A 16,885-nucleotide genomic window follows, 5' to 3' on the forward strand; every position below is an offset into this window, starting at 1 on the left:
TTTTTCGCAAATTTTTCGTGTATGTTTTGTGTAAAACTTGTTCTTTTTGGTATGTTGTGTGCAATAAAGTATATTTGTACCTATTTGTAAAGGGTTTAGTCAAGATTTATCTAAGTAGTTTCCTTAACAACTCTATAACATTGATTACATTCTTTATTGCGCACAATTCGAATCCACCTGGAGTGTATAATGAAACATAAATTATAACGTAAATCTGTTTATTAGTAAGTATTAATTTCACACATTATTTATTATGTAACTACATTATATTTACAATAAATACAAATCTAAACAGTGTCAATTTGTTTAGAAATTGTCTTTGTGATACCCTGTCACATTGCATATATAATTATTATACGCTTTCGGAGAAAGAAAATGTAAAGTTAAAGCAAACTTTCTTATTTCTTGGGAATACTTCTTTGGCAAAGGTAAACCTTGAAATTTGTTTACCTGCCTTTTCAAAAAGTCTTGCGGTCCTGCCAATTCTTCCATCAATACACTTTGCCCTTTATTATTTGATTTTTATTCTGCAGATCTTCCATAATATTCTTCAAATTGGCTATCTTTTAATTTTTTCATCGCGTCTTCTTGAACAGACTGAAATAAAGTTTAATAATAATGTTAAAACAGTGTATGTACTAAAATATATCTGATTTAAGTGCATTGTGTACCTGGTTGAATTATACTATATCATGTTAAAAATATAAAATTATTTGATAAATACCTTTTCATGTACTGACTTATGAGACAGACGTACGGGCAATGGCAGCACAGACGACGTTGCAGCTGTGGATTAGTTTTCCAATATCACCTGTTTCAGTAAATCCAGTCGACAATTTTGGATTGAAAGATGGCCTGAAATGAAAGATAACATTCATTTATTTATATAAAATTTGTACAACTCATAATTGTTTCGACATATAATAGTTACAGTCTAAGTATATTAAGTACATAATAATATGTAGTTGAATGATAGATAGTATAAACATGTTGTGATAACATGATACAAATATGTTATCTATCTAGCCAGTAGTGAGATGATGCAAGCTAGGCTGAAATTTAAATATAAATTTAAACACCAACAGCCTCTCTCTAACCATCGTCTTCTCAAGCTTTTATTTCTTGGAAACCTGTTAACGTAAAAATAATAACTAGTATTCTTAGCCAGTATTATTGGCGCAACACTAATTTGACTATGACGAATAAAGATATTGGAAAACAAAGAAAAATACGGTTTGTAGTATGACAATTACTCAAAATATATAAAGGTTTAATACAAATTCATGGCTCAGTTGCGTTGTAACATCAAAATCTATAGGATTGTTTGTATTATTCAATGAATACGGGGTACTAACCTATGAAGTGACAAATACGGTTGATTTCTGTCCTTTCTGGCACCACACTGTACAATACAATACACGGACATGTTGAATAACACTTTTTTCAACTTCAACTTCGATTTAGCAAATCAAATCCTCGTAATTTATCCGCAAAACACAAAATACGATCTCATAAACAGCAACTTGACAGCAGAAGTACCACAAAACACAGCGCATAAAATGGCGAAAAATGGCACGCACCTACAGCTGTTGTGACGTCATCACAAAATGTTGCCATAACTAGAAATAACAAATATATATTTATCTCTTTTACCAAATGAAATTTTGTACTAGTAAAAAAGAGACAAAACGATTATTGACGACCTGTTTCATAAACTACTCATATTTGTATAAGATGATGTTTATATAGTAGAACAGGGCGCCTCTCAGAACAATAACTAAAGCATAGAAGGAAGGCTAAAATAGCAACAGAACTCTATAATTCTGCTCTACTTTATCTTACGGAACCGGCGTAATGTTAGACAAAGACGCATATACAAAAATTGTTTCGTAATTTCGTAGGTTGTCACAAGTTTTTCATTGCCTAGCAAAGACCTTGTATAGAATAGACGGAGCATATTTAAGACGAAAGAAAAACATAGGTTTTGTCTTTCGCACTCATGTGAGCCGTCATAAGTTAAAAAGAGATAAATATACTATCGTCGTAACGTCTTTTGTACTCGTGTAGCGGGTTTGTTATAGAAACGTACCTATAGTATATGTTTTTGTATCAGAACCACTAGTGCCGTTCCATGTCTTTATCGACATTATTATTGGCTAAATATTTCATGTTAGTCCAAGATCTAAAAAAATATACATTACAAATTGAATGATTAATTAAATACAGAAATAACGACCTAGTATCCATACCTGGGTGGGTAGAACCGCAAGTAAATTAGTTAAAACGATACCTATTTGTACCCTGATAGAAAGATACCTAAGAAGAACCGTACGTCGCGGTGACAGATTCAGAACCACTTATTCAACGTAATTATCATGGACAAACTTGTTAAAGGTCAATTTATCATTTTTGAATCTATGTCATTTCGCAAGGTGTTATGGCCGAGGAGGTCGAGGACGGTCCATCTAGTCCACATATACTATAGTATCATTTTAATACGACATTGCGGCCACCCTTTGGTTGCTATAAATCACATACCTACCCTTTTATAAAAATTAAATACACGTTTTTCATTGACTTGACCGGAAATCGAATCGGCTCTCGATACAAGAAGTAGACGACCTTCTAGTATATTTCGGGGATTATCTCAATGCGATTAAAGAATAAAAGCAAATACTTCTTTATAAGATTTTTATTCAATATAGTTAGAATACAATGACTACGAAGCACTGAACAATTCTGACTTTTGGTGATAAAAAAAAAATATTTCCTCTTGTTCACTTTCTTTAGAAGTGTATAGTGTCGGCTCTGGTCGTTATAACTTTACCTGCAAGAATGGCACATATTAACATGGAGCACACAAATACACAAGCATTGCATGTTTACACATTGCACATAGAAGGAATAATCACAGGTAATTACAAAAATAGTTATTCATACTAATTATTTATAGAAGGAATAATCACAGGTAATTACCAAAATAGTTATTCATACTAATTATTTTGTGCAATAGAGAATATTTGTATTGTATTGAAATATTTTTTCCATGCTAATGTAGAATACAAAAACGAAATAGCTGCAAATTTATCTATAAACTTATAACTAAACTTAAACTCACCTTATGTGAGATATGTGAGTGAATATTGTTGGTACTGCATCTCTATGTAATATTTTTGTTTGGTATCCTGCTCGATAGAAAGCAAGATACATCGAAATGTAATTAGCACAGGCTTAATTAAGGAGAAGGCGTCCTTCAGAAGAGAGAATTATCTCGTTTCATGGTCTGAACCTAATTGTTTCTTAATTTCTTGTTTCGTAAATTAGGATATTTAGGAAATCTGGAAAATACAATATCTTTATGTAATCTTCATCCAAATCGGAAACAGGTCGAAAAATAAATTAAACGTGAATAGAATAATGCAACATGTAGATGTTACATTCAAACATAATATTATGTTATCGATATCAAAGGACAACACTACTTATAATACTTTGGGTACATGATCTGTCAAAGCTGATTAACGTAAAATGTGAAATCAATTATTTGTACAAATGTGACGGCTTTGCTGATAATATGCGTCTGCATCGTGTTTAGGGCGCAATAAACTTTACAAAAACCAGACCAGGTAATGTATTTCTTGCACACAAACATGTATTATGTGGTCGATAACTTACCCATGGTGAGACATTGTTTGATCGTTCTCCATTATAACACCCATTCTACTCTCACAACCAATAGCTACGCAAGCCATGGTTCATAATGAATAACTATTTCACAGATTGTTTATATAAAAAGTTAAAATAATGTCCCAAAGCACCAAAAAACTAACGGCAGGTTTGGTATCCAGCTGACTACCACAACATCTCAAAACGGTAAACACTGACGTTCTAGACAGCGGTGTTTGTCTATGTTTGTTTCTTTTTTCCACAGAGATTGTTGCCATAGGGAAGAAAGAGAGCTGTGATAGTTTGATCGTCACTCTAAAATATTATCCGTCTATTCTATACAAGGTCTTTGTTGCCTAGTGTTGGGTTTCACTTTAGTAATATGTCGATAAAATTAAATTTACTTACAATTAATGTCGATAATTTTTTTTACAAGATTTCTTTTTGTAGGATGCAATTATCTTCTTCTTGATGAAAGGAGACTCTGTCTCTGATAGGTAAGTATCTAACCATTTTTGGATTATATTGTCTGGTTTATATTAGTTTGGAGCTGCAGCTCACATTCAGGAAGGAAAGAAAATAGCCAACTGTTATCGTTTCATCGGTAAGTATTTTGTAATATTCGAATTTATTTATGATGTCATCCGCCGTGCACTGGTGTCGATCGACGTGCCGTGCAAATTGGAACCGCCGCCGCCGGGTCTAAGCCGCACAGACGGTAAGAGGCCCGATGGGGTCACGCCATAGACATAGAAAAGAGTATGGACTGGAAATACCTACAGAAAAAACGTGCCACTCTGTAAACATAAAATGGCGGTCTTTACTAGGGCTACAAGCTGTTTCAATACTAGGATTACCATACTCGTACCTACTAGATATAGCATTATACTTAAAAAAATACGGCATACAAGTATTCATAAGAGAACAGAAAGGGAAAGTAAAAGGTAGGTAGGTGGTGTACTGTATCTTTCGTGTAAAACTTGTAAGTATTGTATGTTGTGTGCAATAAAGTATATTTGTATTTGTAAAGGAAGGTTTAGTCAAGATTTATCTAAGTCGCTTACACAAATCTATAACATTCATTACATTCTTTATTGGGCGCAGTTCGTATCAACCTGGAGTGTTGGAGTAGGAGTAAATAAGAACAGGAGGTAAAATGAAATATAAATTAGATCGTAAATCTGTTCATTTTCATTAGCAAGTATTTATTTCACACGTTATTAATTATGTACATTATATTTACAATAAATACAAATTTATTAATTTCTAAACAGTGTCAATTTGCTTAGAAACTGTCTTTGTGACACCCTGTCACATTGTTTTTTTTTTTTCATTAAGTCGTTTGATCTTGAGGCGGGACTTGTTCAGCTTTTCTTTTAAATTTTTCATCTCGTCTTCTTGAACTGACTGAAATAAAGTTTAATAATAATGTTAAAATAGTATATGTACAAAATAATCTATAAAAATAAAAGTAAAATATATCTGATTTAAGTGCATTGTGCAGCTGGTTGAATTATACACTCTATATATGTATATCATGTTAAAAATATAAAAAAAGAAAATTATTTGATATACCTTTTCATGTAAATCCAGTCGACACTTTTGGATTTAATATCTGAAATCAAAGATAATAATAATTTACTTATATAAAACGTGTACAACTCATAATTGTTTAGACATAAAACAACTACAGACTTAGTATATACTAAGTTTATTAAGTACATAATAATATCGTCACTGGAAAGGCAAAATTACGTAAGCGCCAAAATAGGTATTTTGGGTTTTTTATATATTCGGAATCAGCGTTTCATTCTGCGTCGATCTGTCTGGGTAGCATTGCGATACGAGCACTTTTTTGGCGCTTACGTAAATTTGAAAATAGTTGACTTTTTTCAATTCCAGTTTCTTAAACGACAAGATTTTGGTGTTTTTTTCGTGACTGGTGTATAAGTAATATTGTGGTCCTATATAATAACTACATATTAACTTTAAGTAAATTTGGCATTCTATAGTTTGAAAAGTATCATTTTATTAGTAATTTTGGACTACTGAAAATAAAAAATAGACTATGTATAAGTCATTTTTATTTACAGCTTTTAAAATAAGTAAGGCGTATAAGAAAAAAATGTCTTAGTATGTTTATGCAGTGAATGGCGAATAAGTAATTTTGACTTTCAGTATTTAGAATAAGTAAGGCGTGTACGTAAATTTGCCTTCGCATTTTTATGCTGTTATTAAGCAAGTTTGTGGGCTAGCAGTAAGTTTCCCAGGAAGTTATTTTTTAACAATAGATCTAAAAGTAAAACTATTTTAGAATTGATTTTATAATTTATTAGCGACCCGGCTTCGCTCGGATGCAATGCTGAGGAAAATTAAAATTATTTACGACATCACATTAAAATCCTCAAAAATAACAGTATTTCTACACTATTTATTGGATGTTATTATACATACCTATAAACTTTCCTCTTGAATCACTCTATCTACTAAAGAAAATTGCATCAAAATCCGTTGCGCAATTTCAAAGATTTAAGCGTACATAGGGATATAGGGACAGAAAAAGCGACTTTGTTATACTTTTTAAGTTCTGTCGTTTGCATATTTAGCGCCAATTTTGAATTTAGAACTCTAAATTCAAATTTGTTGGAATTTCGAATATCAAAACAATTGAAAGCATTAGGATTAATGCAATTGTTTAGTCACAGCGTTGGTTGGAATCTGTCAGATCATGTCCGAAAATGAATCTTACAAAGAAATTTTCTATAACTTTCGAAGAGGCCTACTGCGACTTCAGTGTTTCAAACAGTTAAAATCTCTATTCCACGATGAAGTGCCATGTGTGCGAGCCATCGAACGCTGGTATTTAGAATTCGAGCGTGGATATCCGCCTTCACTGAAGATAATATCGTTGCTGTGAGACAACTAATCCTCAAAAATCGTCATGTGACATACCGAGAATAGAGGCGTTATTAGGCATTTCAGGGACAACCATTTAAACGATATTGAATGAGGCACTTGGTGTGAGAAAACTAGTTTGCCGTTGCATCCCGCATTTTCTGACGATCATAAGGTAGCCCGCGTCAGATGGTGTAAGAAAACTCTTCAGAGGTTCAACCGAGGAGAGTCAAATCACGTGTACGACATCATCAGTGGTGACGAATTTGGATTTATGCTATTATCCTGATTCCAAACAACAATCCACAGTTTGGGTCTTCCAAAACGAGTCAAAGCCGACTAAAGTTGTTCGCTCTCGAAGCACTTCAAAGAAGATGGTGGCTACCTTCGTGGAGAAAATCGGTCATGTTGCGACAATTGCACTTGAAGATCGTAGGACGGTTAATGCAGATTGGTATACCACAATTTGTTTACCACAAGTCATCGCCGAACTTCGAAAATCTAACCCAAAGCGACGCATGATGATGCGCAGGAGTGCAGGATGCTGCACCATGACAACGCAAGCTCACACACCGCTCGTCAAACGATTATTTGAAGCAGGAAAACGTAGAAATTCTTGACCATCCTCCATACAGTCCTGACCTAAGCTCCAATGATTTCTTTACATTTCCTAAAATTAAAAAAGAAACTCTTCGCGGTCAAAGGTTCCAGTGCGGTGAAGAAGCGGCCAACGCTTTCAAGTCAGCCATTTTGAACACTTCTACTTTGGAGTGGAATAAATGTTAAATAATACCTGGTTCGAGCGAATGGAAAAGTGTATTAAACTTCGTGGTAAATACTCTTAAAAACAATAAGGGGAATTATTGAGGAATTAAAAAGACTTGACCCTTCCAGAGACTTGACTCGACTTAGAGCCACGTATGCTTGTCCTAATTCAAACAATTTTGAGCCCAAATATACTACTGCATGGTCGACTGTGCTGCCCTGCATATGTTATGTTATGTTAGTGGGCTCTGTTTTCCGCATTTAGACTCTAAGGTGGCCCATTATGCGTGTAATTGTTGACTACGTAAGCCAACCTATCTCCTTCCAGAAGCTCAGAAGCCTCCTGGGGATTTCACAGGCTTCGCGGAGCGACCCCACCCAGCGATCCACTGTGCTGCCCTGCATATTATGGACGGTGGATGACAATGACAAAATTAAGGGCAACATCCTTCTTTCAGTCATTTTGTAATATCGTCCATCTTGGATTTGAAATTTTGACATAATGACAGTATTCTACTAGTGTAGTCCTATCTTTGATACACATATTGAGGGGGTTGTGGAAAAATATGTGATCCCCCATTATGTACCGGCTGCCATCTTAGATTTATAATGTTATTGATTTTATTATATTGTATTGACATCGGAATTAAAGGTGCGTACCAAATTTCAGATCAATCTGACAACAGGAAGGTACTTAAATTGCAATATCTAATTTTGATACAAATATACCGTACGGGTTTAGCTAAATAAAACCGTTTAACCCTTTCACGGACAGAGACCATGGGTCATTGGTGGTTCATAATAGGTAGTATGGCACCTTGGAATCGGAACGTCCGTATACGTTCTGTCTTTGAAAGTGTTAAAAAGAAACTTTTACAAACAGATAACGGGTTGTACGCTATTATTTATATTTTATGAAACTTTATTTCTGGCACTTCAGTATTTTAATAGCCATTTTTATAAATCAATTGAAGTAATAAGTAAGTAGTTTAAAGAGGTATTAAGAATAATTATTTGTCTCTTACGTCTTTTTACCCATGTAAGATATTACAAAAACTTACTTTAAAGAATTTTTGGTGAACTGACATAATCAATCGATCACTTTGTAGGCAATTTTTACATAATGAGAGCAGATGTGTAAAAGTCGTTACAGTAACTTTTACTCCGCTAACATTACAGTATTATTATATTTAAAAAAATATTGTCGTTCTCGTATGCATTGTCGTAAGAGCTGTAAGTAATTTTGCTTCCGAATAATATTTTAACCAGATGGCGGTTAAGTAAATTTGCGTTACTGTAAACTGAAGTCATTTTTACGTAAGCGCCACTATATCCTAAAATAGCAATCCAACAGTTATAATATGTATTGCTGGACATAGAAAATTAAAAAACAATGTAACCTTTCTTTGACATCATCTAAATTGGATAATTGGGTAAAAAGTTATGATAAAAAAACGAAAAAATGAAACTTTAAACGGCTTTTTCTCGAAATGGCCTTTTGGCGCTTACGTAATTTTGCCTTTCCAGTGACGATATGTAGTTGAATGATAGATAGTATAAACGTGTTGTGATAACATGATACAAATATCTTATCTATCTATCCAGCAGTGAGATGATGCAGGCTAGGCTGAAATTTAAATTTAAACACCATTTCATCTGTCTGATCTATAATGTTCAATGTAGGAATAGCATCGTCTCGAAGACGCCTCCACTTTGAATTAGGAACACACATAAATGAATCCGCAGTAAAATGTTTCGAGCAAATACGGCTGTACTTATTTGGAATCCAATTTCGTCTATTAATGCGAATTATCCATTCTTTCTCTTTGTTATCGTCTACAGGAAATCTAAAAATTAAAAGTATCGATAATTTTAGTACATCACTATGGACAATCAACATAACCTCAAATCAATTCCGTATTCATCGATGAAACGTATAATATAATGGATATCTCAAATATTTTATGCTACAAATCTATTCAGCAAAACATATTACTTTCCTAAAATTGTTCAGCAGTTCACATTTCACTAGAAAATTACAAAAAACTTACCGATGAAACGACAGAAGTTGTTGGCTATTTTCTTTTCTTCCTGAATGTGAGCTGCAGCCCCATACCACACAAGACATAATGTCACACAGTCGAGACACTCAATTATTTGATATAAATAAAAGTTTCTTTCCATTTATTTGGAAAAATATTGTTAAATTATCACTTAAAACAATCTGAACACAAGACACTCGTAAACACAGTTGACGCGACCGTGTCAAATAGTTCGGTAAATATAAGTAAAATCTTATGTATGTTACTGTTACTATGTATTTGGCCGAGTTAAAATGAGTCCAATAGGTCCAAATGACATTTCATGTTGTGACAACCTCGGAAAAAATGAAGCAAAGAGCGAATCATTTGTCCTTTTCTCACTCATAGTTTGTGTCGTAAGCTAGAAGAGAGCCGGTTTATAGTTTCTGAATTCTTATTTTAGCCTTCCTTCTATGCTTTAGTTATTATTCTGAGGGGCGCCTCCATATAATTTCCTATCTCTATGGAAAAGACCGATATTTTCCGAAAAATATTAGGAATTCGGATACACGAAAACTATAAACAGAACTGAAACATTTCACATTTCCTTTATTGTATCCGAATAACACAGGGTTGCCAATTGGGGATATATTTTCGCAGTTTTTGGGAAAAAATAATGTATTGGGGATGCTTTGAGGGGAAACAAGACAAGACTTCGATTGTTTAACTGGGGATGTTTGTTGTGCACGGTCAATATATTGACCAACATTATATTAATAATATTTATCAACTTATACATACGGTGTTATATTATAACGGGAAAATCTTATATCTCACAAACTTACTAAACAAAAGAGTTTCGGGATTTCTGAAATAATATCGTTGAGAGGATTTTTTTGTAAGACATAGGGGAATTTCAAAATATGTGTCTGGCAACCCTAGACCATGTAGATCAAAATTAATGACAGGCTTAAAAGGCTACTAGGCCAGAGCCGTCTACCCTTTCTTAAAAAAAATATCGATCAAAATTTGATTGACAGATAGGTACCGGAAAAAAGTGAACTATTTGCTTCTGTTTTTGCCAGTGTTTAATTGTTTTTCAGTTCTTCGGAACGATATTGGTAAGATATAAGCGAAGTCTTCATAAATCTGGATAAATGTTTTACTGACTACATTAATTTTGAAGCTTTAGATGTCATAATTTATTTGTTTTTTGGAGTGCGATCTTTTTTGTTCGCATGTGAAATAACGAATAATTTAAAAAGTCTGTCAAAAAAACTTGTCAGTCGGCTTTATTGTATATACAGGACTACGCAAATCTATTATTCCAATTCTTATACGTTGCTTTTTACTTATTCCCATGTGTTAACTTATAAAACGGCATTACGTGAACTACCATTAACGTGCTCTTTGTAGGTATGGTCTTTGCAAAATTATTGGTATTGGTATTCTTTGTTCGCGTCAGAGAGGCTATTCTTGATACTAGCTTTTATACCATCAGGGAACAACCTGTGCTTCCTTTACACCTTATTTTCTTTTCACATAAACATTTTTTACCTGGGGACTTTGATTATCAGGACACCTTTACATTTAATAATTATGTCCAGTGGCATTCAGTAATAAAGGGCATTATCAGCATCATCATCATCATAGGCCTCATGTCCGTTGCAGAGGGCGTAGGAGCAATATAAAATGTTGTAAAAGTTAACTAAGATTTTGTCATTTATTTATTAATTTATTATCTCTAACACGATGAATATACCCATCTCAGGATATTTCAAGTGTGGCTGCAAGTTAATTTGTGGTTCAGACTAGTGATGGCTAAATGTGACTGATTCATTCGAATAGGCAGGTCTTCAGATTACTGATAAAGAGTTAATGTCTATCCAATGATTGAATGAAGAATGGATTTCTATCATTCATATGAATAGAAATTAAACTTAGATAAGGCCAGTTATAATCAATAGTTATAGTTAATGCATTTTGGAGGTGTGTGCCCAACTGCATTCCCTTCGCTGGCTGGTTTTCACTGGTAAAAAACTGGACCTGTAGAATTTTCAGGTTAGGTAATTTGGACCCTATGAAAACAGGACAATGCTAGGGAGATGATGAAATGCTTTGCATTTTTAATGCAAATAAAAACACAAAATAAGTAGTACTTATGGTTGTCTGGAAGAAATCGCTTTAAGCGATAAGGCCGCCATTTGCCATGTACTTAGTTAAGAGACTTTTTGTAATTATTTCTTTTTATTTTGGTGCAATAAAGTGTATTTGTATTGTATTGTATTGTAAAAAATTACAATATACCTGTGCTAATTAAAACAAAATTAATATCATGTTACATGAATGACTCTTTCAATATTTTTATGCGAATGAATTGTTCAGGTTAAAAATAATTTCTTTGTTTTGTTTTTTGTCTTTATGGAGGAACATTATGTCCGTATGAGTGAGTTGTTATTGTCACCCACACCGCTCGCGTCCCCCGTAGGCCCCTTTACGACGCCATTGCAGTAACGCACTTTAAACGATGAAGCGAAGCGCGGTTCGCATTATAAACGATGAGCGAAGCGCAGTGCGCATATAAATGATAAAGCGAAGCGCAATGCGCGTTATAAACAATGAGCGAAGTATAGTGCGCATTATAAACGATGAGCGAAGTGCTTGGTATCTAAACCAAGTATGGATGATAACCCGGCATGCATTTGCTTGTTTTCTACTACATTTGTATTTTATACATTTTATTTAAGGTTCAGTACGATCTATTCTGTACGATCTACGTGTATGAAACGATTGATGAACGTGGAGGAAGCATGACAAGTGTGTCAGGATCGAAGCAAATGGAATTCCATAGTTTCTGCTTGCCGCGGTGGGAAATAGGCGTGAGTTTATGTATGTTATTTTTTTGCAGAGATGACATCGCGGAGTCACGGGTACAGCAGCCACGCTGACTGGGATCCGATGCAGGATGACTTCGACAACAGCAACTATGACACTCAGTACCCTGATGACAATGCCAGGTACCATACATCTACATATTGATCATCACTAATTTAAGAGCCACGCTCTTGTCGGTGTAGCATTCTCCATGCTACTTTTTTAAAGAAAAAGTGTCTGAAAGCAGTGGTCTGGGCGCCATCCCACTCGCGGAGTACTGTGGGCCGAAAGGTAAGAGGGAAACCGTTTCCAATTCATCGTGAATGAAAACATCGTGAGGGAACCCACATTCCCGAGAAATGCATTTTCGGAGGTATGTGACCTAACCTGTATCGGGCTGGCTTTACCTTTGCGGATTGGAAGGTCAGACAGGCAGTCGCTTCTGTAAAAAACCGGACCTGTCAAATCTTCAGGTTAGGTAATCCAACACTGTGAAAAACGGGATATAATGTTTTGGTATGCTGTTTTTTTTCTTACGAGTGTGCGGCAGTGAGTATAATATATGTGTGCTCGTCTAAGTATTGTATAACTTGCATACGTTTAGTTGGGGTATAGTCTGAACCTCAAAAAGTGTATTATTTCATAAGATTTGTGTCTGTAACCTGTTACGTGTGTTTATTAAATAAATAAATAAGTCCTGGAAGTTACATTTGCCTCCTAATTTCCGTAATTCCAGCAGATTTCTTGTCTCGCTCCAACATAAATATAACACCCATTCTACTCTCACAACCAATAGCTACGCAAGCCATGGTTCATAATGAATAACTATTTCACAGATTGTTTATATAAAAAGTTAAAATAATGTCCCAAAGCACCAAAAAACTAACGGCAGGTTTGGTATCCAGCTGACTACCACAACATCTCAAAACGGTAAACACTGACGTTCTAGACAGCGGTGTTTGTCTATGTTTGTTTCTTTTTTCCACAGAGATTGTTGCCATAGGGAAGAAAGAGAGCTGTGATAGTTTGATCGTCACTCTAAAATATATCCGTCTATTCTATACAAGGTCTTTGAGACAACCGGAGTGACGTAAAGGGAAAAGTAATTCGGATACACATCATCATCACTAGCCCATTAACGTCCCCACTGCTGGGGCACGGGCCTTCCCTATGGATGAAATGAAAAATGTTTTTATTACCAGAAAACAATACAAATGAGGCACATAAAATAGGATGAGTACTTATATTAAAAATATATCCAAATGAACAGAGGTTCCCAAACTAGGCGGAGCCTGTATCTTGGGAAACCGTAAAAAAATGGGTACATGTGATATTGGCGCATAGTTTGCCAAAGGAAACTTAAAATTAAACTTACATCTAAGTATTAGAGCGAAGGGTGTGTGTTAAGTAGCAATATGAATGTGTGAGTATACGAGTTTAGTGTATGCGAGTGTAATAGTAGAAGTAATCATAACAATAATAAGTCAGTATCAAAATAAGTGCATATGTATTTATGTATGTGGATGGATAGGGAGATTCGGATAATTGGGATACACAACAGTTTATATATAAACATGCCTTTCCAGTGACAACGTGAAGCTAGACCACACGCGGTTGTACATCACGAACATACCCAAGGGTCTGAACACGTCCGCTCTCAACACGGCGTTCGGGAAATACGGCACGCTCACCGAGGTGTTCGTCAATGCCAACCCGCTCAAGCGATACGGGTTGGTTTCCTTCGAAACGCCCGCGTAAGTATTGCCGTGGTAATCATCATCATCAGCCCATTAACGTCCCCACTGCTGGGGCACGGGCCTTCCCTATGGACGGATAGGGGCCTTAAACCATCACGCGGGCCCAGTGCGGATTGATGGTTATTAACGACTGATAATGCAGCCGGGACCAACAGCTTAACGTGCCATCCGAAGCACGGATCATCTTACTGTCGGACAAGCAGGTGATTCAAGCCTGCAATGTCCTTACCAAACAAAGGACAGTCTCACAACGTGATTTCGACAATGTCCCCATCGGGAATCGAACCCGGACCTCCAGATCGTGAGCCCAACGCTCAAAACACTAGAAACTGGGGATATCTACTCTGAGGCGTGCGTGCATGAAACCATTGATGAATGTGGAGGAAGCAGGAGAAGTATGGAGCATACTCCACCACTGTGCTCCACTGCCAAATTCTAAAGATTGTTGTTTATTTTCATAACAGGGAAGCGAGACACGCAATGATGAAACTGAATAAGACTGAACCATTGAGATTAAACATAAGTGTGGCGCATATGGTAAGTAGAAATGAATATATCTCCTATATACAAAGGTTGTCTGGATGAGATGGCTAATTAGCAATAAAGCTGTGATATTCGCCCCCATTCCTGCAGACACCTCCTAATTTTATTTTAAGTTTTGCCCGTCATTGGTGCTAATTCCTGTAAATACCATCTAATTTTATTTTAAGTTATATCTGTCATTTTCTTATCCGCCGAAAAGGAAAGGGACGGGTAATCGACAAGCATAAAATTTATGGAACACACGTCAATTTTAAGTACAAATCTAAAACAACCGTCTAAAAAATTTACATCAGTCAATAACCCGACACAGTTAGTAGACAGCATGTCAAACGGATTGCATACCAGTGACGTACCTTTTTGATTCGCTCGGGTTATTCATTCATTTACTCATTCTTCCTAAAATTAAGAACTGTGAATCATCCGTCCCTTTCCTTTTCGACGGATATGAAACTGACGGATATAAATTAAAATAAAATTAGGCGGTGTCTGCAGGAATCGGGGCTAATATAAGTTTTAATAAACTATAATAATATAAGTTAAGTTTTATTTATATAATTAAATAATATAATAATTGTTTTTTGCACGGAAGTGTACGTGCGCGAACTTTCCCCCACTACGACACTCGATGCTCAAGAAGTTTGCCGGGAGTTATATGTATACTAGCTAACTTAACATAACATAAATATCCAGGAGAGAGGCATCATAGGCTGTAATACAAGTATTCTTATACTTATTCAGCTATGGTACCTTACTATTTATATCTGTGTATAATACTGAGCTATGTTTAAGGAAAGAATTGTACCCACTTTTTTGGCAATAATAATAATTATTATTATTACACGTTCACAGAAGAAAGACGCGAATATCAACAAACGGGACGGCTACCCCCGCAGCACGGGTCGCGCGCGCGACAGCGCGACAAGCACGGGCCGGCTCGAGCACAACTACCGCGACAGAGACGACACAGCTAGCTGCGGCAGTCGGGGGACTCGGAATAACAGGTGAGACGCCTATATGGACGTATCTCTATTCTTGACGTGACTTATTGTAGATTTGCACCAAACTACCCAAACCCAAACTGCCAAAGCAAGCAATTAAATCAAAATTTTTCACTCGAAGGTTGACTCTCCTAAACTTCTTTCCCTTATTAATTTTAATACATACTGTCGTTCCCGGTATCCTAGACCATTCAATCTGTGCGTGTATCGTAATAACACCTCCTTTTATTTATTTATTTATTATGGACAACTTACAAGCTACACTCTGCACATGCAAAGTTACAGACAATAAAAAAAAGATTAAGAGCTAGCTCAATTACAAGTAGTCACAGCATGCACAATCAAGTGAACAAGAAAAACAAGATATAAACTATATTAAAAAATAAAAAATAGACATAATTTAACAAAAAGCAGCCAGTGCAATATTCTTATATGCATTTAAGGGCATAGTAATGTCAAGATCATGATATCTGGCCAACATATTATACAATCTACACAACCTGGAAATAGTAAAACAACCCTATCACCCGTATGTGTCGTCAGTACAACGACCTTGTCGTTAATGACAAGGATATTGATATTTTTAATAATAATTTTCCTGCCTTCATTCGTTTTCTTGTTAGAAACATAATGCTCACCTGAAGATTTGGCCGTAGAGCCATGAATCGTAGTTTTGTTACCATGTTGTTGCGGAGCTAAGTATATTTTATTGTAATATCTTTTAATTTGCGTCGTGTTTTCTCACCATAGTATTGTATAACTTGAATACGTTTAGTTGGGCTACAGTCTGAACCTAAAAAAGTGTATTATTTCATAAGATTTGTGTCTGTAACCTGTTACGTGTGTTTATTAAATAAATAAATTAGTAAAAGCACTGCTTGACTTTAAAGTGTCATCGTAAAGTGTGATAGATACGTTGTAACCAAGAGATAAATGGTATTTATGTACATAGTGTAATCAAACATTGCTAGAGCGTACTCGCCAACAAACTGGTGTCAGAGTTTGGCGAGAGAATGTTATGTGCAAAAATGTAGTATGCCGCAGATGGAATTAACTACTTGGCCGGACAAATGGGGAGCGCTGAGGGCTCTCGCCCGGTACAACGTTTAAGACAACAGGCCTGAGGGTGCCCAGTTGGGCGCGAACCTCGGCTCAGGGCGTCGTCTGAAAGGAAAAATATTTGAAAGAATTAATCGACCCTAGTGGATCGATAGCGATAAGCGCTGATTGAGGGAAATCGACGACCACGCCGGCGACGTCGGTATCGAGGTCCAGAAGTGTTTGGTGTCGCGACCTGATTGGCTGCCTCTATATGGCTAAATTGGGGATGTCCTTAGAAAACGTTCAGTAGGAATCGTACCGACGT

The 16,885-nt window shown here is 35.7% G+C and overlaps 1 protein-coding gene and 1 long non-coding RNA gene across 6 annotated transcripts in view; one reads left to right on the forward strand and one right to left on the reverse strand.

Annotated features, from left to right (window-relative positions):
• Positions 1 to 223: 223 nt before the first annotated feature.
• On the reverse strand, positions 224 to 1,683 carry LOC126379648 (uncharacterized). Its single transcript, XR_007568361.1, has 3 exons — positions 1,356 to 1,683; positions 725 to 855; positions 224 to 597 (listed from the first exon to the last, which is right to left on the reverse strand). It is a non-coding gene; the product is annotated as an uncharacterized LOC126379648 (long non-coding RNA).
• Positions 1,684 to 10,340: 8,657 nt separating this feature from the next.
• Positions 10,341 to 16,885, forward strand: part of LOC126379359 (uncharacterized) — a 54,385-nt gene continuing 47,840 nt past the window's right edge. For 4 of the 5 annotated variants that reach the window (XM_050028071.1, XM_050028072.1, XM_050028073.1 and 1 more), the window contains exons 1-5: positions 10,652 to 10,763; positions 12,256 to 12,364; positions 13,808 to 13,975; positions 14,443 to 14,515; positions 15,371 to 15,522. In XM_050028071.1, the coding sequence (XP_049884028.1) occupies positions 12,258 to 12,364; positions 13,808 to 13,975; positions 14,443 to 14,515; positions 15,371 to 15,522 (500 nt within the window). In that variant the 5' untranslated portion in view covers positions 10,652 to 10,763; positions 12,256 to 12,257. Of the gene's footprint in view, positions 10,469 to 10,651; positions 10,764 to 12,255; positions 12,365 to 13,807; positions 13,976 to 14,442; positions 14,516 to 15,370; positions 15,523 to 16,885 lie in introns of those variants that run through there. The other variant, XM_050028069.1, reaches the window with a different exon arrangement.

This window comes from Pectinophora gossypiella, chromosome 29 (genome assembly GCF_024362695.1).
Source record: "Pectinophora gossypiella chromosome 29, ilPecGoss1.1, whole genome shotgun sequence".
NCBI classification, from domain to species: domain Eukaryota; kingdom Metazoa; phylum Arthropoda; class Insecta; order Lepidoptera; family Gelechiidae; genus Pectinophora; species Pectinophora gossypiella.